General features: G+C 39.0%; 3 protein-coding genes across 7 annotated transcripts in view; 2 read left to right on the top strand and 1 right to left on the bottom strand.

Annotated features, from left to right (window-relative positions):
• Positions 1 to 141: 141 nt before the first annotated feature.
• Positions 142 to 23,647, bottom strand: part of tmem135 (transmembrane protein 135) — a 24,757-nt gene continuing 1,251 nt past the window's right edge. For 2 of the 3 annotated variants that reach the window (XM_077592828.1, XM_077592829.1), the window contains 18 exons: positions 18,268 to 18,416; positions 9,967 to 10,137; positions 7,403 to 7,463; positions 4,706 to 4,946; positions 4,187 to 4,314; positions 3,789 to 3,881; positions 3,677 to 3,710; positions 3,446 to 3,511; positions 3,325 to 3,371; positions 3,207 to 3,248; positions 2,940 to 3,116; positions 2,631 to 2,700; positions 2,392 to 2,559; positions 2,270 to 2,333; positions 2,132 to 2,208; positions 1,923 to 2,021; positions 1,776 to 1,843; positions 142 to 1,650 (listed from right to left, as the gene is read on the bottom strand). In XM_077592828.1, the coding sequence (XP_077448954.1) occupies positions 1,500 to 1,650; positions 1,776 to 1,843; positions 1,923 to 2,021; positions 2,132 to 2,208; positions 2,270 to 2,333; positions 2,392 to 2,559; positions 2,631 to 2,700; positions 2,940 to 3,116; positions 3,207 to 3,248; positions 3,325 to 3,371; positions 3,446 to 3,511; positions 3,677 to 3,710; positions 3,789 to 3,881; positions 4,187 to 4,314; positions 4,706 to 4,843 (1,422 nt within the window). In that variant the 5' untranslated portion in view covers positions 4,844 to 4,946; positions 7,403 to 7,463; positions 9,967 to 10,137; positions 18,268 to 18,416 and the 3' untranslated portion in view covers positions 142 to 1,499. Of the gene's footprint in view, positions 1,651 to 1,775; positions 1,844 to 1,922; positions 2,022 to 2,131; positions 2,209 to 2,269; positions 2,334 to 2,391; positions 2,560 to 2,630; positions 2,701 to 2,939; positions 3,117 to 3,206; positions 3,249 to 3,324; positions 3,372 to 3,445; positions 3,512 to 3,676; positions 3,711 to 3,788; positions 3,882 to 4,186; positions 4,315 to 4,705; positions 4,947 to 7,402; positions 7,464 to 9,966; positions 10,138 to 18,267; positions 18,417 to 20,538; positions 20,627 to 23,647 lie in introns of those variants that run through there. The other variant, XM_077592830.1, reaches the window with a different exon arrangement.
• On the top strand, positions 5,748 to 15,062 carry hephl1b (hephaestin-like 1b). Of its 2 annotated transcripts, none has more exons than XM_077592818.1 (19): positions 5,748 to 6,050; positions 7,289 to 7,533; positions 8,067 to 8,279; positions 8,436 to 8,618; positions 8,710 to 8,964; positions 9,110 to 9,278; positions 9,559 to 9,698; positions 9,799 to 9,930; positions 10,012 to 10,217; positions 10,400 to 10,541; positions 10,689 to 10,901; positions 11,907 to 12,123; positions 12,200 to 12,339; positions 12,496 to 12,621; positions 12,700 to 12,806; positions 13,232 to 13,463; positions 13,671 to 13,810; positions 14,001 to 14,157; positions 14,274 to 15,062. In XM_077592818.1, the coding sequence occupies exons 1-19, from the start codon at positions 5,878 to 5,880 to the stop codon at positions 14,345 to 14,347; spliced, it is 3,264 nt and encodes a 1,087-aa protein (XP_077448944.1). In that variant the 5' UTR covers positions 5,748 to 5,877; the 3' UTR covers positions 14,348 to 15,062. The 2 variants fall into 2 exon arrangements, with proteins under 2 accessions (XP_077448944.1, XP_077448942.1); XM_077592816.1 differs by having other exon boundaries at positions 10,397 to 10,541.
• Positions 16,929 to 23,525, top strand: slc43a2b (solute carrier family 43 member 2b). Of its 2 annotated transcripts, XM_077592832.1 has the most exons (14): positions 16,929 to 17,190; positions 18,251 to 18,545; positions 18,733 to 18,788; positions 18,894 to 18,970; positions 20,062 to 20,154; positions 20,234 to 20,367; positions 20,478 to 20,671; positions 20,751 to 20,894; positions 21,110 to 21,127; positions 21,679 to 21,811; positions 21,932 to 22,064; positions 22,223 to 22,296; positions 22,396 to 22,519; positions 22,586 to 23,525. In XM_077592832.1, the coding sequence occupies exons 1-14, from the start codon at positions 17,031 to 17,033 to the stop codon at positions 22,745 to 22,747; spliced, it is 1,797 nt and encodes a 598-aa protein (XP_077448958.1). In that variant the 5' UTR covers positions 16,929 to 17,030; the 3' UTR covers positions 22,748 to 23,525. The 2 variants fall into 2 exon arrangements, with proteins under 2 accessions (XP_077448958.1, XP_077448959.1); XM_077592833.1 differs by lacking the exon at positions 21,110 to 21,127.

The following is a 23,647-nucleotide window of genomic DNA, read 5'->3' as shown; positions in this document are numbered from 1 at the left end:
CTTCTCTGCATTTTGCTGTAATATTGACGTTAAAATGTACTATAATAAAATTGTGTTACACATCTCAAGTTGATGTTATGTACTAGTCTAAGTACTTTTTATCTTTTACCTTGATAAACAATCAGATCATGCTGCACCATATGAATCAAAATAGTACTTTTAATACTTCATTTTGACAAATGCAAACAGTTGCCTTGGTGTAATAGAGATTATGTAATGTCATGTTTATAACAATTAATTATCTTCCAGAGGTCATGTGTGTTTAAAGCTATTTTGGAGGTGCAAAATGTTCAGAAAACTGACATTTTACAGCATAACCAAAATGTGGTCCACTTGTGAAAACACATGAAGATAAAATACTACGGAAGTGGGAGTGACAGGGTAGAGACTGTTTTCCAAACTGTAAATGTGTCATTGAGCAAAATGGAAAACCCGAGAACATGGATATAAAACTAAATAATACATCTTTGCACACATGGTAAACATTTAATTTGCTATGAAATCAATCTTTTTGGTGGTAGTCAAAATCTGTTGTTGGTCTCTTGGTGATGACATTATAAGAACAACAAAAAAACAACACAGACAACCAGAAATCTTCATGAGATTTTTCAAGTCTCATTCCTAGCAGCCAAGTAACAGTTGGAAACTCTTGGTGTAGGGTTGCAAATACGTAAATTAGTCGCAGTTTTTCACATTAAAATGGCTTGATCACATACATATTTTCGCTGTTGCGTAGCTCTAAACATATTCGTTTGGTTGTAAAATTTTGCACACAGTTAGAAGACACTGAACTCATTAATTTGCATTTAACTCATAAAATACACTTGGGACAAAGTGTTTTCATTTCGATGTAGGCATCTGTTTAAGAAGGTGGAGGTAAAGGGAAAAGATGTTTAAAAACAAATTATACAGGACCACTGACATTAAAACGCAGCTACTTATTTGTAAATTATTTGTATTTTGGAACCATTTTGCTAACAGGGAAACTTCTGTTTATGAAGTTCTGAGAATAAGAAAAAAAATCTAAATCAATGATGCAATTTTTTTTACTGTTTTTAATATGTATATATGAAGAATAGTGTTTACATTTTTTTTAATAGTAGAGTTCCAGGATTAAATCTTAGTTTTAGAAGTGCATGGATGTAAAGATAGAATCAAATGGCGGGTTTTTACGTTTCTCCACTCCTTAATTAATCGGCAAATTTATTTTAAACACCAAACTCACACTTGTGTTTAAATTCAACTCAACTATCAGTATCATTAAAACACCCATTCTGACCAACATTGCTCAGTCAGGAACAAAATGGAATAAACATTAGAAAAGAAAGGTGTAATTAATGGAATGCTACAACCTTATGTGAAAAATGCATAAATCCTTACTCCAGATTTTTGTGAGGGCACCGACAAGTAAAAGACCAGCAACCGGTTGAAAAAGACCCAACTAGCATTTCTTCACAAAAGGTCACAATTTCTGATCATGTCCACACCATCAACCCACGTCATCCAAGCTGAATGTCACCTCCTGATGGAAGCATTGTTTTGCTGGGCACTGAAACATAGCGTGGATCCAGTTTGGGCGAAAAACCCTGAAAGTTCTTGGAGGCCTGGGTTCCAAAAACATCCAGAAGCTGTCGGTTCATCAGACCAAACCTAGAAGACGGGAAAAAAACCGAAGGAGGGGAAAATACTGATGTCAAAATTGTGAAGAAACAAACTTTTTACTATTATTTAATGAATAATTTTTTTGCTCTCCATTTACAATAAGTCCATCTTACCTGCCCTTAGTGAGACGCAGAAGAAACTTCCAGTACGCGGGCCGAATATTCTGCATCTCCATCACAGCCTAATAATGACGGACACTTATAATCACATAATCTGTTGCTTCAATTTACTTTTGTGTGTATTTGTTTGTCTTCACTCACAGCTTGAAAACAGATGGCAGTGGAGATGGCGTACAGATATGTATCTGCTTGTGGGAAGTATGGGAAGTAGCCAGCCTCGATGCCCTTAAAGTACAAGGTCTGGTGCAGAGGGGAGGTTGTCATGTGTTTTAGCCATCAGAAAAGCATCAACAATGAGTATTTGTAAATGAGTAATACACACAAATATCAAAAAATATGGTTCATGTTACCTCCACCAGCTTAGAGAAGAGATACATTGAAATTGATGTGCTCTTGTAGAAAAACATGGAGATTCCTGCCAGGAATCCTGTAAAAAAATAGGATGTTAGCTCTTCAAACTTAACTAATTGCAATACAAAGTGACTTACCAGCCACCAAAGCATGGAGCTCATCGTCAATATCCCGCAACCAACGAAGCAAGCAGCTTGTTCCCTGAATGAACCAGGAAAGGATTAAAAAAAACTCTTACCAGGATTAAGGACATACATACCTTGTAGATGCTAACAAAAAAGCCTAAAAAAGCCCCGAGCTGGAAGTTGTCTTTGTTGTAGAAAAGAGAGGGTAGCCGAGAAGGTTTTGAGAAGACAAAGCGTAATGCTGAGGGCACTTTAAGGCAGCATTGAATCAGGTATCCAACGCTGAACATCCTCACAAAACTCTGATCAGAAAGATTCATTGACATTAATATAAATGAGCATCACATGAAAAGAATTAAGTATTGACACTTACTTTAACAGAGTAAGAAATACAGTTGTCATGCTGATGTTTACAACATCTGTGTTTTGGACCTCGTTGGCATCTGGATAATTTATAGAAATGCAAAGAGAAACAAAACAACAACCAGTACTTCTATTAAAGTCAAAAATGTATGTGAAAAAGCAGTACTTTTGTAAAGTTGACTACTGGAGGCGAGAGGAATAATGATTTAAATTTGTAAATTTGAAAACAAAATCGATAGCTAATTGTTATAATTTTGTCCGTCAAAAACACTGTGTGGTCCAATTGTAAATAATGAGCAGTGTACGAGTGTTCCCTCACAATGATTTCAGCATGTTCCTGACATATTCTAGTAAAGATTTGCCCCTTGAGAAACGTTGAATTCTTGAATCGTGTGAAGCCTCCGTCTCTGAGCCGGCCGGCGCCTCGAGGGGAGTTGCCGGAACCTGCTCGGCCAGAACAGAGTGGGATGGGATCTCCTCTTTCCCAATGATGAATCTGAGGGTGGCAAAATGTGCGGCAGAAGAGGAAAAAAATCTTTCTTTCAGTCTGAATTGAAGTATAGCTGAGGAATGCACACTAACTTACTTCAATGCCGAAAAGGCGAAACCCTTCAGGCCATCTTTACTCCTGCAGGACAACATACAAATTTGACATGAATAATCAGTTTGAGTTATGCGAGTATGTGGAAAAGATGGGATCTGACCTAAAGAGGAACATGTAGAGGGATGCAGTTATGCAGAAGAGGAGCACCTGAGGGGATTACAAGAACATCAGGAAATGAAGATGAGAAGAAAAAGGTATACAGGTTTTTTTTCCCCATTTACCTCGCCATGTTTGATGGGTTTGATAAGGCCACGCGTCATGGCCATGCGAAACAAGCTCTCTGTTGCCTGCAAATAGGGAACATCATTTCTATAGTACAAGTGTATTCCAATTATGTTCGTAATACAGACAAACGGTCACGGGGAGATTGAAAGACTTCCTTTAACAGCTACTTTCTGCATATTAAGTATTTGAAGAAATACAGTGCGTGTATTGAACAGAGCAGTACTTACGAGATTTGTCATGTATATTGTGAGAAGTCCTCTTCTGTACAAGAAGCATGTCAAGACACGTAATTAAAGCCTAGTGAATGACATAATCAGGAATGTGGAAAATCAATCTTACCTGCTCTTACGCTCCAGAAGGATAGCGATATATGAGGCAGGAAGGGCAGAACCAAACCCCGCGGACCAAGAATAAAAACCTCCCAGCAGTTTCCTTCAATGGAAACGATCTGTGTAAATGTGTGAACATTTTGACCGCAAAAAACAAAACACGAGTGTAGTAACTTTTACAGAAAACCTTGTGGCATATGCTTTGTTTTTGTTTTCTGACTACATTTCAAGAACACTGCGAATATACGAGACCGTCAAGGCAGCCTCATTTCAACTCTTTAGTCTGTAATCCACTCTCCATGTCAAAAAAGGAAAAAAAAATAGAGAAAATGGCAAACTGCAAAGAGCACGTGCGCATGTAGTAGTAGTAGTACAGGAGTAATGCAACCTCTGCAGGGCAACACTCACCTGAGAATACAGAAGAAGAAAATATAAAGGCCTCCATTGGCAGTGAGGAACGAGGTAGACTGTAAGATCTCAGGTAGAAGCCTTTTTAAGTAGTAATCCTTTTTCCTTCTTCTAAGAATAGCTGCTACCTGTGACATGAAAATGCCCGAGCAACTGTCAAAATCAATAAATTAGCCTGAGACATCATTTTGTTTGATTATTTATGTACTTAACCCTCGACCATGCTCATAGCCATTGCATGGGTCCTTATAGTTACTATAAGAAATATATTACTGTGTACAAAGCTATAGTACACAGTAAATATATCTTCACTTGACAGGGGAGATAATGTGTATCAAAAATATTGCATTTTTCTTCCATGTTGTACAATTCTTTCTGACATAAAGTTATACTTGTTAAGCAGATCGGGCTTCACAAACGTGCTTTATCTATCTTAACGAAGCGATCTTCAAACATTCTCTTAACTCTAGTTTGCTAGGCTAACGTGGCTAGCTTTAGCGTTAGGAGTAAACAACTCACCACGTAGAGAGGGGCGTATATTTTGAAAGAGACCTCAAGCGCGCCTCTCGTTATGTCCACGGTGGACCCCAAACATGACGGGTTCCAAGTGTGACCGACTTCGTAGCAGTTGTGTGTTAATTTGCTGAGCGCTGCCATTGTTGTTCTGCTGGATCATTGAGTGACAGCGATGGGTGGGTGGACACGACATCAGCTGACGTGGGCGTTCACGTTGCCCAGCCCCGTCGACGTCAAGCCCCGACTGACAGGGAAAAAAAGCAAAAAAAATCAATTCCATGTTTAAAATCGTGTGCGATTGTTTGAAGATATGTTCCATCAGTCTGCAGAACTAAACATGCATTTTCATCATGGGATGAATGGAGCCAAAACAATTGTTTTTTTGTTTTTGTTTTTTATTATCATTGTTATTCATAAGTAAACGAACGGCTGGAAAGTTCTTATCTCGTAATCAGCTGAATTAATAAATACACCTGAATCTTAATGATGGGACCCTTTTTCTATGTTTGATTTAGAATGATATATACGCATTTGGAAAGTAAAATGGATCACTATTAAATGTTTTCAGTCTCAGGAGGTTACGCATCTTATTATGGTGATAGCATAACACATAATTAAATCCATGCACGAGATAATGATGTATTCCTTAGTGCTGACTATTGAGGTGTTCCCTCACAAACCCAATAAACGCGCAAATCGTGCATTTGCAATGCTGAAATGTGGTCAGTAGATGTCAGCAATTATTTAACATCATAATGCACATACAACTGGGATATGAACTAAATGAACTCACATGCAATAAAAATCCCAAATGTCCCTCAGCACCATATGGACAATTTGACAGCCAATTCGCAAATTCCCATGACTGGTGAATTTGCACTTTCCCATAATGGCAGTCCTTTAATTTCCCTGTAGGACATTTCACAATGATGACAAATCTGTCATATTGGTGGGGTTGTTGTTTTTAACCTTTTTTTTTTTCATCATTCAACGGAGGCGGTCGCTTCTCTGCTGCTTTTTTCCTCCGTCCTCAATAGACGGACTGTTTTCATTCGCACACGCAATTCAAGCGACCTGTTGCGCTGACAGCGCGCTTCCACGGTGAAACGTTCCGCGGAGTTTCGCCCCCCTCTTGTTTCTTTTTAGGGTGAATTTCCCTCCCCTCTCGTGCAACCATGGCGGCGACCTGGACCGTACGATCTGTCTGTTTATTGTTTATCTTCTGTCTGGCTGTGGAGAGGACGCGGGGCCGGGAGAGGGTCTACTATGTGGCGGTTGTCGAGGATTTGTGGGATTACGCACCAAGTGGGAAAAATTTATTGAACAACGTGGACGTCGCAGATGATGAGTAAGTCCATCATGGCTTTTTTATTTTCATGTGGTCAAAAGCCCTGACAAGGGTTTTGTTCTTGGAGCAGGAGAAGCAGAAGAACCTCTTAAACTTTGACCTCTTGGGCGAATCTCTTTCAGTTTCCATTGACTATAAAAAATACTACCCATAAAACTGTATAGGACACAAGCAGGCTGCAGCAAAAATATATGATGTTATTTGCCTGTTTTTTGGTTTGTTTTCTTTTTTTTAACCCTCATTCTTGGTTATGAGTGATGTCTTTACTGGAGTTTCATCCCAAATTCGTCAGCGATTTGCCATTCGCAAAAGAAGTACAAGGCAAATATTCATTCATTCATTTTCTGTAGCCTGACAAGAGTCGTGGGGGGTGCTGGAGCCTATCCCAGCTGGCACCTGGAATTGGTGGCCAGCCAATCAAAGGGCACATTCATACCAAGGGGCAATTTGAAGTGTAATGCAAATATTGTCCAAGGTAGAAAAAAATGGCAAATAGCCTAAAAAATCGCCACTTTTCAGGAAATAAAAAAAACAGATTAAACTAGCACAATTTGAACCACTTTAGTCACATGAACAGTTGAGGTAAACATGATTAAAACTGCACTAGACGAAATGGACTGTCACAGCATTTTTAAAGTTCCCGTTTGAAACCAGAAGAGCCTGATTGTATAATACTGGACTTCTGCGTTTTAGCCAAGGAGCTGTTTGGCTTCTTGGAAATGTTTTCTGCTATGCAGTTGTTTGTCAACCACCTACACAATTGGAGGGACATTTGACCCATAGTCATGACTCATAGTTTCAGTCCGTGATTGACCATGAGCAAAGATAAATCACAGCCTTTTGACCTACTTGTGTGGAGAACAAACACCACAAGTGTTGGCACTTCTTTTGTTCAGTTAAGGCCTTTTGATTTTGTGTGTTGGGTACCATGATGTTCTTTCTTGTCAAGTCGTGTAATTCAAATACAATGACTACTATAACTAAATTCAAATCTGTCCAGGTACCCTCATTACTGACACTAAAACTATCAAAATCCGACTGAAGTCATCCACCTTTATTTATTTGTTATAGTTTCCAGAAAACATAATTCTGTATTCCCAACATGTTACTAAAATCTCTACCCATTCTTCTTAACAGGAGTAAGGATTGCCTTGTCCTCTTTTGGGGTCATGTGTTTTGGTTTAAAAACATTGACTCATCAATAATAATGTGCTCACGTTTTAAATGATGCATTTCAGCCATGCATCAATATTTCTGGAAAGAGGACCCCAGCGTATTGGCAGCGTTTATAAGAAGGCCATGTTTCGACAGTATACCAATGCCACATACAGTCAACAATCCCCCCGGCCCACCTGGTTAGGCTTCCTAGGACCTGTGCTGCGAGCGGAGGTCAACGACATCATTGTGGTCCACCTGAAAAACATGGCAACCAGAAGCTACTCAATCCATCCCCATGGAGTTTTCTATGAAAAGAACATGGAAGGTAGCCTTTTAAAAGCTAGTTCAGTCTGAAAATAGCTGTTTTGTGAGCATCTGTAACTAAGTAAACATTTCATTTTTTTGTAAAACTAGTGAGCTAAAGTCCATTATTTATAAATAAACATTTTTACACGTGAAAATAAAGTAACTTATTTAATGCCACAGAGGTAAAAGAAATGTGACAATTACAATCTTACAATCAAAACAAATAAAAAACAAGCACTGCAATCCTTAACTTGTCTTTTTGGAGATAATAATTATTGCCAAAGAATATATCCTAAGTATTTTTGGACCCTTTGTTATGCAACAGGTCCCCATCCCCCACAAAGCAGGGGAAAGAGGACAACAGCCTTTGGAATCTTTTTAAGAGCTAAAGCCAAAAAAGATATGGTATTTCCTCAAGAAAACATCCAGATGTTGATTTCTCTATAGTAAATTACAGTTGTTTTCCTTTAGAATGGCCCATAAATCCATGAAACATTCTGAGTAACCTTTCAATGCAAACTGACAAAGACTTTTCTTTTGTTGGCCTCTCAGGGGCACTTTATCCAGACGGGACCTCTGGTAACCTTAAGCTGGATGACTCCGTTCCACCGGGGGGAAGCTACACTTATCGTTGGGAGGTCAAGCCTGAATTTGCGCCGACCGATGAAGACGCCAACTGCCTGACGTGGGTGTACCACTCTCACTTAGATGCCCCCATGGATATCGCCTCTGGCTTAATAGGGGCACTGCTTACTTGCAAGAAAGGTAGGATGATGGCGTGTGCTTACACGTCAGACCATCAACCCGCATTGAACTCATTTGGTCTCTCTTGAATCCTGTTGAATGTATGAATTATGAAATTGGATTTAAATGATGATTGTTTGCTGCTATATACGTTTTGTATTTTTACTCACTCCTCAGGAATGCTAAAGGAGAATAGTGAACAGGGAGCTCGCAATGACGTGAATCAAGATGTCTTCCTGATGTTTACTGTAATGGATGAAAATTTGAGTTGGTACCTTGAGGATAACATTCAGAGACTCACCAATCCGTCTGGGGTTGACCGAGAAGACGAAGACTTTGTGGAATCAAACCTGATGCATGGTAAGAGATCTGCTCAATATTAATCTAACACGCTTGTTTGTTTTAGGAGTCTCCTCACTTTATAACGTCTGCTTGTCCCCTTGTGTAATAGCCATTAATGGGTACATGTTTGGTAACCTTCCCGGAATTGAGCTATGCCAGGACCGTGCTGTGTCTTGGCATTTGTTTGGCATGGGTAACGAGGTGGATATTCACTCTGCCTTTTTCCATGGAAATACCTTATTGGACCGCGGACATCGGACTGACGTGCTCAGCCTTTTTCCAGCTACTTTTGTTACAGCTGAGATGGTCCCCGCAGCGAAGGGCAAGTGGCTGCTGACCTGCCAAGTTAATGACCACCTGCAGGGTAGGGTGCCAGACCTCTTTAACCCCCCATCCCCTTTGGTTTGGTGAATTAAAATTAGAAAACAAAAAATCAATTCCAACAGTTGTCGGATAGCTCATAGTGAGTCTCCAAGACAGACTTACAGTGTGTTTTTTGTCTATTTCAGCTGGAATGCAGGCATTTTATCAAGTAAATTCCTGTGGCAACGAAACCAGTACAAAAGCCATGAGTGGTGTTGTCAGAAAATACTATGTGGCAGCAGAGAAAATGCGGTGGAACTATGCTCCTTTGGAAAAAGACCTGATTAAAAATGTTTCCCTCACTGATGCAGGCAGGTATGAGAAGAAGAAAGTCTAGTGAGAACTTCTGTCAGAATGAAATATTGTTGTTACCCGGAATCCAAGTACACTAGGGTAGAAAATACCTAGGATTTTTGGTGACATGTTTTGATGAAATATGTTTTATGTATAAAAAGGATCAGATTTTGCCAAATCGCATGTAAAAATGTTTTTATTACAATGCTTTTGAAGACTTCAGATTCTTCTAAATGCAAATAATGCCAATTATAAGACATTATGTTTGTATAAACTCTGATTAAATCTGTTATGCTTCCAGCCCATCAGAGGCATTTTTTGGTGAAGATGGCGGTCGGATTGGCGGTACATATATAAAGGTGATATACAAAGAATACACAGACGATACCTTCAGTACTGAAAAATTACGGAAGCCTGAATCTCTCCACTTGGGAATGTTAGGTGAGGGCTATGTGTTCCTTTAATGTGTTTTCTTGCAACCTGTCCCCCACATTTTGCTTTTCAATTCTAACATCCTGCCGGGTATCCCTTATTTATTCAGGTCCCGTCTTGAAGGCAGAGGAAGGAGATACGCTCAATGTGACCTTTTTAAATAAAGCTGATATAAACTACAGCATCCATCCACATGGCTTGCACTATGAAAAACGCTTCGAAGGAAGCAGCTATGATGACGGTGAGTGAAAAGACTGAAGGACTTGAAAGAACTTACACTCTAGTGGAATCTTCTGTTGCTATACTTCTTTCTGTGTATAAGGTGTCGGCAAACCTGGCGCCCACGTTGCTCCGGGGGAGATGTTCACCTACTCCTGGCAGGTGCTGGAAGGTCCATCTTCATCTGATTCTCCCTGCGTCCCCTATTTGTACTACTCTGCATCAGCACCTGTTGAGGACACAAACTCAGGATTAGTGGGACCTCTGCTTGTGTGCCGGAGAGGAACATTGGAAGAAGATGGAACTCAGGTTATTCTGCTTTCCAATACACTGCAAACATAAAGGAACATATTGGCGATTGAAAAATTCCTCTGACAATGAATCTTTTGCTAAGTAAAAATGCGTAATATGCCTAGAGCTTGTATCCCATCCTATTATACTGCCTTTGTGTACCAAAAAGTTTTGGCCTCCGCTTACATTGTTCACAGAAGGGTGTGGACAAAGAGTTCTTTCTCATGTTTTCTGTGATGGATGAAAACCTGAGCTGGTATTTGGATGACAATATAAACACATTTGGCAGCCGTGAGACAAATGTAGAGGATGAAGAGTTCCAGGAAAGCAACAAGATGCATGGTGAGCAGTTTGTATTTGTTTAAAGATGCCACAAGAGAGAGACCAAGCTTTTTCAATAGAGAGGATCATATAGGTATGATCAATATCATACACCTGACATGTTTGGTTTTCATTTTATACTGAGTGTATTTTCTTTAACTGTGACAGCTGTGAATGGGCTCATGTATGGGAACCTTCCTGGCCTGGACATGTGTGCTGGAGACAAAGTCATGTGGTACACCTTTGGTCTCGGTACTGAGGTGGACATCCATGGTGTTTATTTCCAAGGGAACACCTTCAAAAAGCAGGGCACCACGCGGGACACTCTCAACGTCTTTCCTCACACCACCGCAACTGTGGAGATGCAGCCAAAGACTCCAGGTCATTCTCAAAAATGTATACATACAAGGACACCACGTCCTGTTTTGCGAATAATTGGGGAGCGGCCAACCATTTCTCAAGAGCGTACTTGACAAGCAGTTATGTCATCAGCTATCCTGTTTAGATATCTTTACATGCAGATTTCCGAAGGCAGAACTGAGATTTCCTAGTTTTTTCAAGAAAATCTGAACATTGTCCTTTCCTGCATTTGGAAAATGTCAAGTATTTAATGCAGGGGAAGTCTTCCAACCAAGCTAAAGGAAAAGTTCCACTATTTGCCAGCTAATAGAACACAAAAGTAAATGATAAATTAATGCAAATAAAAAGGTTTGACAGTGAATCAAATATCCCACATTGTTCCCTGCAATGTTTATTGTAGGAACAGTCAAAGCATTTAAGGCAGGGGTGTCAGACTCGGGTTGGTTCGCGGGCCGCTTTAACGTCAACTTGATTTCACGTGGGCCGGACCATTTTAGATATAATATTTAGATTTTTTAAAATAAATGGATTAAAAGAACTGAATTAAAAGCCCTGATTATTCAGGTTTTTTATAGATCTAAAACAATGTTTATTTTGGCTTTTTTAAAATATATTTTTAGATTTTACAAAATGATTTTTGAACTAAAAACAGAAAAAAATGATTAAAAAATTACAATTATTGATAATTGAAGGGGGAAAATCAGGAAATTTAATATACATCTATACTTTTCATTTTAATTTGATCCTAAAACAGAAAGTTGGCACTCATGATTTACTTTCCCGGGCCACACAAAATGATGCGGCGGGCCAGATTTGGTCCCCGGGCTGCCACTTTGACACATGTGATTTAAGGGGTACTAACACTTTTGAGTACATGAATAAATCATAAAAAAAGTGAGATTTGGGTTATCCAAATGGAATTTTGAGAAGCCACAGTATGGTAGAATAATCTTAGTAGGTTGTCACTCTATGGAGTTAAGTGCATGATCTACAACAGTATTTTGCTTTTCCATACATTTTCACCAGACACTTTCGAGGTAAGCTGCAGAGTAACCGACCACTACTCAGCCGGCATGAAGCAGCAGTATCGGGTGACCTCCTGCTCTGGCCACGAAATGAACATTTCACATACAGCTCCTACCAAAACTGTTCGGTATTTTATCGCAGCTGAAGAAATAGAGTGGGACTACTCACCCAGCAGGGAGTGGGAGCTGGAAAAACACCACAGCACATCAGAGGACAGGTAAAGTGTCTGAATATATAGGACTTAAGACAAATGCTAGGACCGGTAATAACAAAGATAAATATTTGTTTCCCAGTCCAGGTAATATATTTGTAGGAAAAGGGAAGAACCGAATTGGCTCACGTTACCAAAAAGCTGTGTATAAAGAATACCTGGATGAAAGCTTCACAGTTGAAAAGAAAAGGAGTTCCAGTGAAGAACACTTGGGAATTCTGGGTAGGATTTTTGTTCATTATAATCATCATTATAGTGTACAGAGACCAATACACTGCTCACAAGTGTGAAAAATGTCTAAAGCTCTGACTAGAAAAGCCAATATGTATACACGATAGTCACACAATGGACTAATTTAGTATTTTCCTTTTAATGTAGGTCCAATAATCAAATGCGAAGTGGGCGAACAGATTGTAATCACGTTCAAGAACAAAGCCACGCATCCATTTGGCATTACTGCACATGGAGTAAAGACCTTTGGCCCTTCCCTTGCTGTTGACCCCGGTAAGAATGGAAGGGAAAAATACAGAAGAAATTTCACTTTTGGTGGCTAATTGAGCGTTATTGATCCTGTATTGTCAGGCTATTTGACCGAGGAGGTGTGGAATGTACCTGAAAGTTCTGGACCAGGGATCTCAGATCCTGACTGCATTTCCTATGCCTACTATTCTGACGTCAATTTCATCAAGGTACGGTACACGTTGCCTATGTATGGTGTAAGTGATATGAAAGCACAGACTTTACAGTGTGTTATAAGAACATGTTAATTATTAACTTATCTGTTCCGCGGAAGAGGAAATAGGACATATTGACCAAAAGGGTGGGAAACATTTACATTAGACTTGACTCATTTATCCTTCTGGAACCTTAAATCAAATTTCTTTTAAATGATTGAGGACAGTGATTGACAGCCAACATCATTGCCCTTTAATTGGACTCATATTTATTCTGATATAAGTAGACATGTTTTTTTAAATCATTTAGTATATTTTTTTCCTGAGAATAGTAGATTCTGTTACTCTCTTTAATTAGATCTTTTCACTTTAAAAATATTTCTCATAAGCAGAAGTTAGGCACAACAAACAATGATGATGAAGCATTTGTGCACCTTTAGGACATCTACAGTGGCCTTTTGGGCCCGTTGGTGGTGTGCAAATCTGGCGTTCTAAAGGGTGAAGGCTCTGACCGGTACAGAATCGACATAGAGAAGGAGTTTGCCCTGTTTTTCATGGTGCATGACGAAAACCAGTCCCACTACTTGAAAGAGAACATAAAAAAATACCTCAAAGTGGACCCTGACACTTTCATACAGGATGAAGACTTTGAAGAGAGCAATAAAATGCACGGTAAGACAAGGAAAGGATCAGTGAAACATGAAAACTGATGAATTTCAGCACAAAGACTCACGTTTTAACCCAGTAAAGAATTTTGACATTATAACGTGTGCCAGAAACATACAAAAAATGAATTCAATCTTTAATCTCCAGACTGTGAGTAATATATGATAATCACTCACCCACCAACTGATTTAAATATCTTGTTTTAAATTATAGGGATTAATGGAAAACTTTATGGAAACCTCCATGGATTGGAGATGACCCAGGGAGAAAAGATTAACTGGTATTTACTTGGCATGGGTAACGAAGTGGACATGCACACTGTACACTTCCATGCGGAGACTTTTACTTACAAGGTGAGCTTCACACACAAAACCATCAAATAAATTGGCTTTGTTTTCCTAAGAGTCATGGGATCAGAAAAATTATCGTGATTTGAAATACTGACGGAAGGTTCGGAGTCCAATTTTTGGTGTCAAAGTGTACTTGGGCAAGTGATATACTATACAAATCCAATGGATTATTATGAATTATTTGTGTTTGTAGACCGACCGCGTACACCGGGCAGACGTGTTTGACCTTTTCCCCGGAACTTTTCAAACGGTGGAGATGGTGGCTGGAAATCCGGGAACGTGGCTGCTCCACTGTCACGTAACCGACCATATCCATGCAGGCATGGAAACAACCTTTACCATCAATAATAGTAAGTTAGCAACATGCATCTCGGCCTTGCATTGTCATAAGGAACTACAAAGTTGCATGGGTAGATACTAAAGAAGATTGTTTTTATGACTTAAAATTTGCTTTTTTTCCCCCCAGAATCAAAAATCTCTTCACATGGTAAGTTATTTGTGAGATTTTTTGTAGCTCATTACAATTTTATAAAGTACTAGTCTGGAGGGGAAGGGGAATGAATAGCAGCCTAATTTGGTGCAGACTTAAGTGTCCTTGCAGTGGAAGCATGATATCATTAGATGGCGACATCACACTTTAAACTGGCTTGCCAACAATAAAAACCAAGAGTACTTGATGTGTTTTGAGCTCACATTTTCAGGTTTTTCCAGACAAAACATGTTATTCATTTCTGAAATTTGTTTGATTAGTGAAGCCCAGGGCCCACTTTTTAATTTTATCAATTAAATTTGGCCTATTGGTAAAGAAAGACCTTTGCTATAGTAATATATGTTTCTATATAAAATAAATTGCTAAAAAATTGAATTTTTCCTTTGTTCTAATGCAATATGTACATGTTTATGTTGCTAACAACTGCCTTTCTTTTCTGTAATGTGTCCATTCTCCCCCAGCTGCTGTTCCTGAAGGCACCATGCAGATGTTATTTATCTCCATCACAATTGAACTCTGGGCCATATTATTGATACACTGAAAGACTTTGGGAATTGTGAAAATACACTGGGAAAAAAATAGGAAAAATCAGGATTGTTTAGATGTTCCGTTAGGGTTATATTCAAAGACTGTGGGAGTTTAACTGTGTGTACTACTACTAATGAATGTGTGTGTACTGTGTACTATATTGTTGCACTGGCTAATTTTGCATAGTATTGCTGCACCAAATATTTTACTGGAATAAAAGCTTTCTTTGTCAAGTTGGGATGTGTTATGTTTGTGTTTGTACACTACTTTCAGGTCAAATTATACCACCACGTCAGTGACCCCTGCCATTTCAATTCTCTTGCACTCAAACGACCTCAATTGGAGGAAATAAGTCATTCCCTTTTGTCACTATTTGATTTACTATTAACAAAGTCTAGCCTTGATGTAGAACCAAGAGTCTGATTAATCATTGACTAACTGATCAAACGGTTTGAAACATAATCAGACATTGATCACTGCAACGACACATATTGTATAAATATAAAGCATTGGGATCGACCACTGAGGGACCTCATTTGCATGTGCATCACCAGTCAGTTGCAATTGTTTCATTGTCACACACACATTCTGCTGTGTAATCTATCATCAGCCTAGATAACAACAACACTACCAACGCTACAGATTCACTACACTGCAAAAACAGAAATCTAAAAGTCATTCTTTAATTTTTTAATTGAATCTGCTTTTAGGTAGATATTTCATCTTACCAAGTAGTATCTAAGAACTTCAAATATTTTATCCCTAAACATATTAATAATATATAAAACTGGTTAAAACAACAAAGTAATAACTGAGTACTACATTTAGATTTAAATAAGAAATGGCATTTGGTTTCTGGTGTAGGTTCAAAGAAAAATCTCATCCAGTGAAAATGTCCTGCATTAGTGTCAGATCTTTTTGTTTAAATTCTCTATTTCATTTCCTTTCTCATTGCTTTTGTTGACCCACTTATTTATATAATGAATAGGACAAACATATGATGTAGGAAACCAATTAATCAATCAATTCCTGGTTTCAGTGCAGTATCGGTCAAGATCAAGATAGCCCGAAGAAAAGAACTCACTCTTATCTATCAGAATCCACTAAGTGCTAAACTAGAATTTATCTATAGTTTAAAGAATTATTTAAATGTCAACAATTAACCTGTCCTATATCTTCCATCACATTCCCCGTAAAAACATTTTTAGTTTTTGTTATTTTTAAACAATGTTATTATTCGTTTACTTTAAGACAACGAAAGCAAAGTCCTCCTCGTGTCTAAAACTGCAGTAATAATCAAAATATAGACCCGCAATTGTTTTTGTCTCATTTTGTTTTTGCAAAGATAATGACGTCAGTGAGGCGTTTTTCCACGAAGGGAGTCCTAAAAGTATTATTTTATTATTATATAATAATAATAAATAATAATAAAATGACTGATGGTGCATACAGGTGAGTTAAGGGAAGACTTACTAGATTTTTATTATGTAATGTTGCAGCATTACTTTCAAGAGAATATTTGCATTATAGCGCAGATAACTTAGTTGTGATAACATTTGTGACAATTTCCCATACAAAAGCAAGCTTTTGTCTCCAGTAATTTGTTTGTCTTGTATTCCCTTTATGTTTTGAATGCACAAAAGTACAGTAATTGCAGTGCTGCGGTTGAATGGGCCCCTGAGGACATTTAGGCAGGGAGGCAGGAGGAGGGGAGCTTCTGAGGGGCCCTGAGGTTTTGGAGTCCAGTTTCTCCCAGTTTCGACCAGTTTAGTATCTTCTTTTATTCGCCGAAAACAACAGTAGCCCTTTTATTCCACTATGGGTGCTCACTCAGTTGAACATCATCATTTTGCACTGGTAAAAAAAAAATCCAGTATGTACTCCTGATAGATGAAGTTAAAATGCTTTACACGCATGTAGCTCATTCAGTTATCAGGCAGGGTTCAAAGTAAATTGTTGCAATAAAAGTTACCCCAACTAGTCGTTGTTTTGCAGCGATAGGCTGACTGTAAAAAAATGTCCCCTCCCCTCCCCTCCGGCTTTTGTCTTCTCAGATAAAGTGACCACTGATCCTTCATCACAAGCACCGGTCAACGAGGCAACAACAACAGGCTCCCTCTCTTCACCCCTCCTCACCACCTTCAGTGTCTCCTACTCGTCTAGTTCTTTCTCACTGTCTGATAGCCTGTCATCCTTCTCTCAAGCATGGCTCCTACGCTGGCCACAGCGTTTGCCCGCCGCTGGTGGATGGCGGTCACAGCCATCGTTGAAAATCTACTGTTTTCTGCTGTACTATTGGGATGGGGATCGCTTCTCATCATGCTCAAGTCAGAGGGCTTCTACTCATACCTTTGTAGTTATGAAGGTAAGTTGTTTAGCACTACAGCTTTTTCTTTGTGTCGAAACAATATTGAGCTGAGTTAGAATAGTTAAAATTGGATTATTATCTTCAGTGATTGGAATCATCGTTAAAGTACATCCACACCTTGTGAGAGACCACGCAAAGATAAGTGGGAAAAACATCCTTTGAGTGCAAATGGATATTTGTATAGACACTATATCCCATTCATTTGGGTTGCGACCAGTCGAGGGTGGTTTATAACCACCACTATAATTCATTTTTTTCTTTCATGGGGAAATAGATCATGTGAGCATTTTGCATTTGTTTTTTCTCTGCACTGTAAGTAAAGTGCCAAAAGTTAATTACACTGATTTAATGTCTATGAAATGCATGTGGTTAATCACCAAACCAGACTATTGGCTGGTCAGAGATCATCTGGCTCATTTATTGTCTTTGGACTCCTAAGAACATTGATTGATCAGTTGGAACATGTTAAGAAGTTCTAGTTTCAACTCAGATGGTCTTTTTGATCAGAAGCGACCCAAAAAGACCCTCTGAAGAGGGCACAATTAATAGAAATTAGAATTATACTTCACATTTGATTATATTATATTGGCAATTTATCTTGGTGTATTAGTAGTCAAAGTTAATGATAAAACCTAATCTGTGGGACTGTTGTTTCTACCTAAGCCAACCAATCAACACAATAAATATTTCCCCGTCATGCCTTGTAGGTAGCTTCCGGTGTAATGATACAGACATCTTATCTAGCGCCTGATAATTCAAAAACGTGATTGTAGCACCAGCTCAGCTCTTTTTCAGGCATGTGACAGGTGATAGCGAGACAGAGGAAAGCAGAAGCAGCACTTTAGTAGTGGCCATGCGGATGTTCAAAGTCCACTGATAAAGGTCAGGGAGGGAACAACAGGCTGATAGGAAAGTGATGAGTAGAGAGGAGTGACAATAAAAAAATAGGAAATCAATGATACTGATGATGTAATATGACATTACATGATGTATGCATTGGAGATGGAAATTATTTTCTATGTTTCATGTTTATATTTCATTTGACTTCCATTCACAGGTAACAGCTCCACTTACAATTTGTCACTGGAGACGACGCAAGCGCCCGAAGAGTACGTTGACTACTATGAAGATGGCGAAGGAGATGTTGTGGCCCTCGGCGACGGGGTGGAGATGAGGCCCTTGGGTCCTGCTGATGGGCCTTTAAAGATGAACGGCTGGCTAATCTGTAAAGAGCAGGATGAGATGTTGAACCTGGCTTTTACAGTTGGCTCTTTCCTACTCTCTGCCATTACGCTACCGCTCGGAATCGTCATGGACAAATACGGTCCTCGCAAACTACGTCTGTTGGGAAGGTGAGCGACAAATCAACATCGGTCTGAGTGACTTCAACAAAAGCAAACTTCTATAGATACAGCATGTTTGAAAAGATAAACGAAGCCATAGAGTTTGCTCTGAACCTCATAACGGTTCATAAAGTCATATATTATTGTCATTTTAGAGAATCCTAAAAGAGCCACAAACTGTATTTTGTCATTTCAGCACGTGCTTTGGTTTGTCTTGTCTGCTCATTGCTTATGGAGCCTACCAACCAAATGGTAAAGTGCAAACACACACTGTACAGAGTATCCATATTTAGACATGCACCTTCTGTATATGTGTTTCGATTAACCAATGAGCTGGTTTACCTTCTCCTTTGACAGAACTCTCAGTTCTTATCTTTATCGCCCTGACATTCAATGGCTTTGGTGGCATGTGCATGACCTTCACCTCCCTAACGGTAAGTTTGAATGGATATAACAGGGAAAATTAACATTTTCCTTTCTTCCAATAACAAATATATAATAGGAAATGGGGGAACGAGTACCCTTAGTCACCTACATCACATGGTGACCAAATTCGAATGAATTAATGAACATATTTACGCTGCTTAGGGGAATTCCTTTAGTTGTAGTCAGCTTTTCTCATACTGGGAATTAAAAATAGCTCAGATCCAGTAAGGGCAACAATGAGGTTTCACAACAGTGACCGTCTTTGCATTCTTTTCCTTTTTTTCAACGTCTATGCCAACATTGGAGCCTATAAGGAAGCACAAAGTCCAAAAGTTTACCATGGTGATGCTGCTCATTACAGAGGGGCTCTACTCATGTAAATCTCCCCATACTGTACAATATTCGGACAACTGTATGCAAAAAAATAAACCTCTCTCTTTCACCATAAACTACACCCCCACCCACGCAACATAATCTCAAAACGTGACATGTTTAGTTAATTATTATCTGACTCCACCTCACCCTATAATGGGCCTTTAAATTCTTGGGCAACAGCCAGTTGCGATCACTGGCTTATCGCCATGGAGGCACCCCTCTACTTTCTCTCCTTTCCCATCTGTTATGTAATTGAATGTGGTTGTTGTTGTTGTTCAGTCTCTCGAAACAGAAATGTTGGTTAATATCTTTATTTCTAAATGCGTGCCATCCTATGATAAACTTGAACTAGACATTTAATTCTTTGCCAAGTGGAATTGGGCGACAAAGATTTTTATGACTTCTAAACAACAAGGATGTTATCAAAAGAAAGAAAGCAAAAATGTAGGAGTACGGGAGCAGTACTCGATATTGGCAGACCGCCAAAGTCAGTTGACCCGGACTCAAGTTCGGGTGCAAAAAAATATGATCGAAAAATCTAACCACAACACATACTGTGTGAATACATCACATATACCTGTGATAATCGTTAATGGTGTAATAAATGAGTCTCCTGTCTTTTTTTGTTGAACAGTTAACTATAGAGAAAATATGGGCCATAAGCAGAAGCACAAACGGTTTAGTCCAAATGCTAAAATTGCTATTTTTCTTTCCCTTTCAACAGTTGCCAAACATGTTCGGGGACCTCCGTTCCACCTTTATTGCCCTGATGATTGGATCCTATGCTTCCTCTGCAGTGACCTTCCCTGGTGTCAAGGTAAAAGGAAAACTGATCCTTTTCAGCCACGATTAGGATAAGACTAGTATTCTCAGCAAGCTTCTATCACTTTGGGCAGGTGATCTATGACTTTGGCATACCGTTTATCACTATTCTGGTGGTGTGGGCATCGTGTGCTGGATTAGTCTTCCTGAACTGCTTCTTCAACTGGCCCCTGGAACCATTCCCAGGACCAGAGGACATGGACTACACGTTAGTATTGCCCAGATGATCACAATGGCACTCATCAAATATGTTGCATTCTTGACATTAGTTTCAAAGTTACAAATAGTACACATTGCTCTCCTTCCATTATTTCTCAGTGTCAAGATCAAGTTCAGCTGGCTAGGCTTTGACCACAAAATAACAGGCAAACAGTTCTACCAGCAAGTGACCACAGTGGGTCGTCGACTCAGTGTTGGCAACAGCCTGGTGCAGAAAGATTTGCCATCCAAAGAGGGCAAGCTCTGCCTGTCTACCATGGACCTGGAATTGGACGGAAAGCCAAAAGAAGAGTGTAAGAAATGTTGCCTTGAGTCATTCAGCATTCCTAGTCTTGACTAGAATCATCATGAGTCATCTACTTTTTTCTGCAGCCTCATCATTCCTAAAAACTATCACTACCCCCGTATTCCTGCTCAGCCTGGTGACCATGTCTGTGACTCAGCTACGTCTCTTATTCTACATGGGCGCCATGAACAGCGTCCTTGAGGTGCTCAGTGATGGTGATCTCAACACAGGTTAGGGTTCTTTTATTTGTGTAGAATTAACTGATCCTGGTCTGCAGTTCATGATCACTCTTGACTGTGGGTTACACATTGTATATATTTATATTTTTTAAATTTTGACACACATTCTCACAGGACAATTTTGATTGTTTTCCTTTAAATCAGTGCCATCTGTTTTATAATTAAAACTGAAAAAATAATTGTCATCCTCACTCTTTGGTTTTCAGTCGAAAGAATGGAAGTTGGTAAGATTCCAAATTATGCAATTGCCCTTTTACAATAACCTAGCTGGTCATTGTTCTTTCACAATTTAACATTTATTTAACATTTAGCAAAAATTTTCTTTCAGTTGGCCTGCATTTAACATTTAGCAGCTACTCTTAAACCCTCTAACATTGTGCTTTTTATTCATAGCTGCTTTTTGGTTTCTTTGTTTGACCTTAGCTGTAAGGCATGTTTACGCTGCTGAGTCACAAGAAATGTCATTAAGATTTAGCTTGAAAACACTATTAATGATTGCTTGTTATCTGAATTTGCCCTCCTGACTACATACCACATGCGCAGCTTTCTACTTATTACCTTTTATGTCGTGCTTCATCAGTTGTCCCTAGATTTTTTTTCCCTGTTCAGTTTTGTGGTACTTACCTTTGGAGTAGTTCCATACTTCATAATAATTGCAAATTAATACATTACTAAGCATAGCTATACAGCCTCTACTTTGTATTCAAACGTTCTAAATACCTCATCATTCTTTTATCTAACATCAGTAATTTTTTTATGGCCCTGATCTTCACAGTGAGTTTATACTCATCCATATTCGGCATGCTTCAGCTGCTTTGCCTAATGACCACTCCGGTGATTGGTCAGATCATGGACTGGAAGTTAAAGGACTGTGATGATGGAGAGGAATCAAAGGATACCTGCAACAAGTGAGTCTTCTTCTCTTTTGAGAATATGAGATATTTTAAAAAGCGATGATCCTTTAGGGTTGGCACATAAATTCTGAACTAATAATAATTAATAAGGCTTAACCGGGATATCATCAACAGGAATGAACCAAAGAAAAAACGAAGAGATAAAAAGACCCAAAAGGTGACCAATGCCCTGCGAGCATTTGTGCTGACAAATGTCCTTTTAGTAGGCTTTGGAGTCACTTGCCTGATACCGAACCTTCCCCTCCAGGTGAGCAGTTATTTTGAAAGTTTTATTTCTAGTGAATCTTATTTGAATAGTACCTGAGAGTGCAGTCATGCATGGCAGTTCCAACTGTTTACATTCCTGGTCATTTCAACCATGATCATTTTAGTCACCAAACCTCCTCAACTGCGCTCTTGTTTCAGATCGTGTCATTTGTCTTACACACTGTCGTGAGAGGATTCATTCATTCGGCCGTTGGTGGCCTTTATGCTGCTGTGTAAGTTTCGCCGCTGACGATCAGAATCTATCTTTCCCAATTACAATCTTTTATCATTTTTAAATCCATGTGCTAAATGCACTTGTTGTGTGATGCCAGGTATCCATCATCACAGTTTGGCAGTCTAACCGGTATGCAGTCACTGGTCAGTGCTGTATTCGCCCTGCTACAGCAACCTCTCTTTTTGGCTATGATGGGACCCCTGGAGGGAGATCCATTCTGGGTATGTAATAAGGCACATGTGCACAAATATTTTGGGTGTCGCTAATTCAGATGTCGCCCCATTTAGGTGAACATTGGCCTGCTCGCTCTCAGCATGTTGGGCTTCCTGCTGCCTCTCTACCTGGTTTGCTACAGACATAGACTCCATAAAGAGCAGCAACAAAAGGAGAATAACGCCAAAATATACATTAAAATAAATGGCTGCGACGTCCAAGAAGCCTTTGTCTAATTACAAAGCCTGGTGACAACACAATGGAAGAATGATAAGAAAGCGTCTGAGTGGTGCTGCACAGAGACACCAGCGCGCAAACGGATGCTGTTTCACCATATACTCTTTGTAGGATTTATATATATTAAGCAATACTTAAACTCTGTGATGTGGAAAAAAAAAAACACAATATGGTGAAAAGGATAAATGAAGCCGGAGGACTGTGAAAGGAGAGAGGCATAAGCACTCTGTGTTCCCCCATCCTCAACTTTATTTTGATATTATCTTACAGTATTCAGCATTGTTTTGTCGGGGTGGAACTGTTTAAGTCAATGCTTAAATTCCCTTTAACGGGCTGAAAAAGTCAGAATATTGCAAGGACAAAAGACTGTCATGAAAAATGTCATAATATCAAAACTGCAGATCATAATTGTACTACTATCATTATTTCAGTGTGACTCAAAGACACCACTGTGTGTACAGTAATTTTAAAAATGGTTGTGGTCTTTGTTTTGGATTTTTTTTTAAACAAGTTTTATTTCAAGACCCTTCTTTTGACATTTTAATGTAATGTCAATATGAACTCTTGTACATGTCATTAATGTGTTCATTTATTGTGTTTTTTTGTTATTTTTCCACATTTAGGTGGCTTACATTGCACACAGCATTATTGGTGCATTATTGTTATTGCTAAAAGCAAAGTAACCATTTGAATATTTATTTTGTGACACTTTTGAGCTTTTACTCTAAGCTTAACAGATGTGCCTTTTTAGTTTTAATAAAGATGCAATTGCTTACCTTATGAATAATATTGACTCTACGCACTAAGTGCTAATGTTCATTCAGTCAATTGTATAAAATTCTCAGGTTTAAAAATTTCATATGCCAATTTTCGGTGACGTATGCAATAAATGGACTTGT

Source organism: Stigmatopora argus, chromosome 22 (assembly GCF_051989625.1).
Source record: "Stigmatopora argus isolate UIUO_Sarg chromosome 22, RoL_Sarg_1.0, whole genome shotgun sequence".
NCBI classification, from domain to species: Eukaryota; Metazoa; Chordata; class Actinopteri; order Syngnathiformes; family Syngnathidae; genus Stigmatopora; species Stigmatopora argus.
Note: the sequence above shows the minus strand (reverse complement) of the source record. Positions and strands in the feature narration are given on the sequence as shown.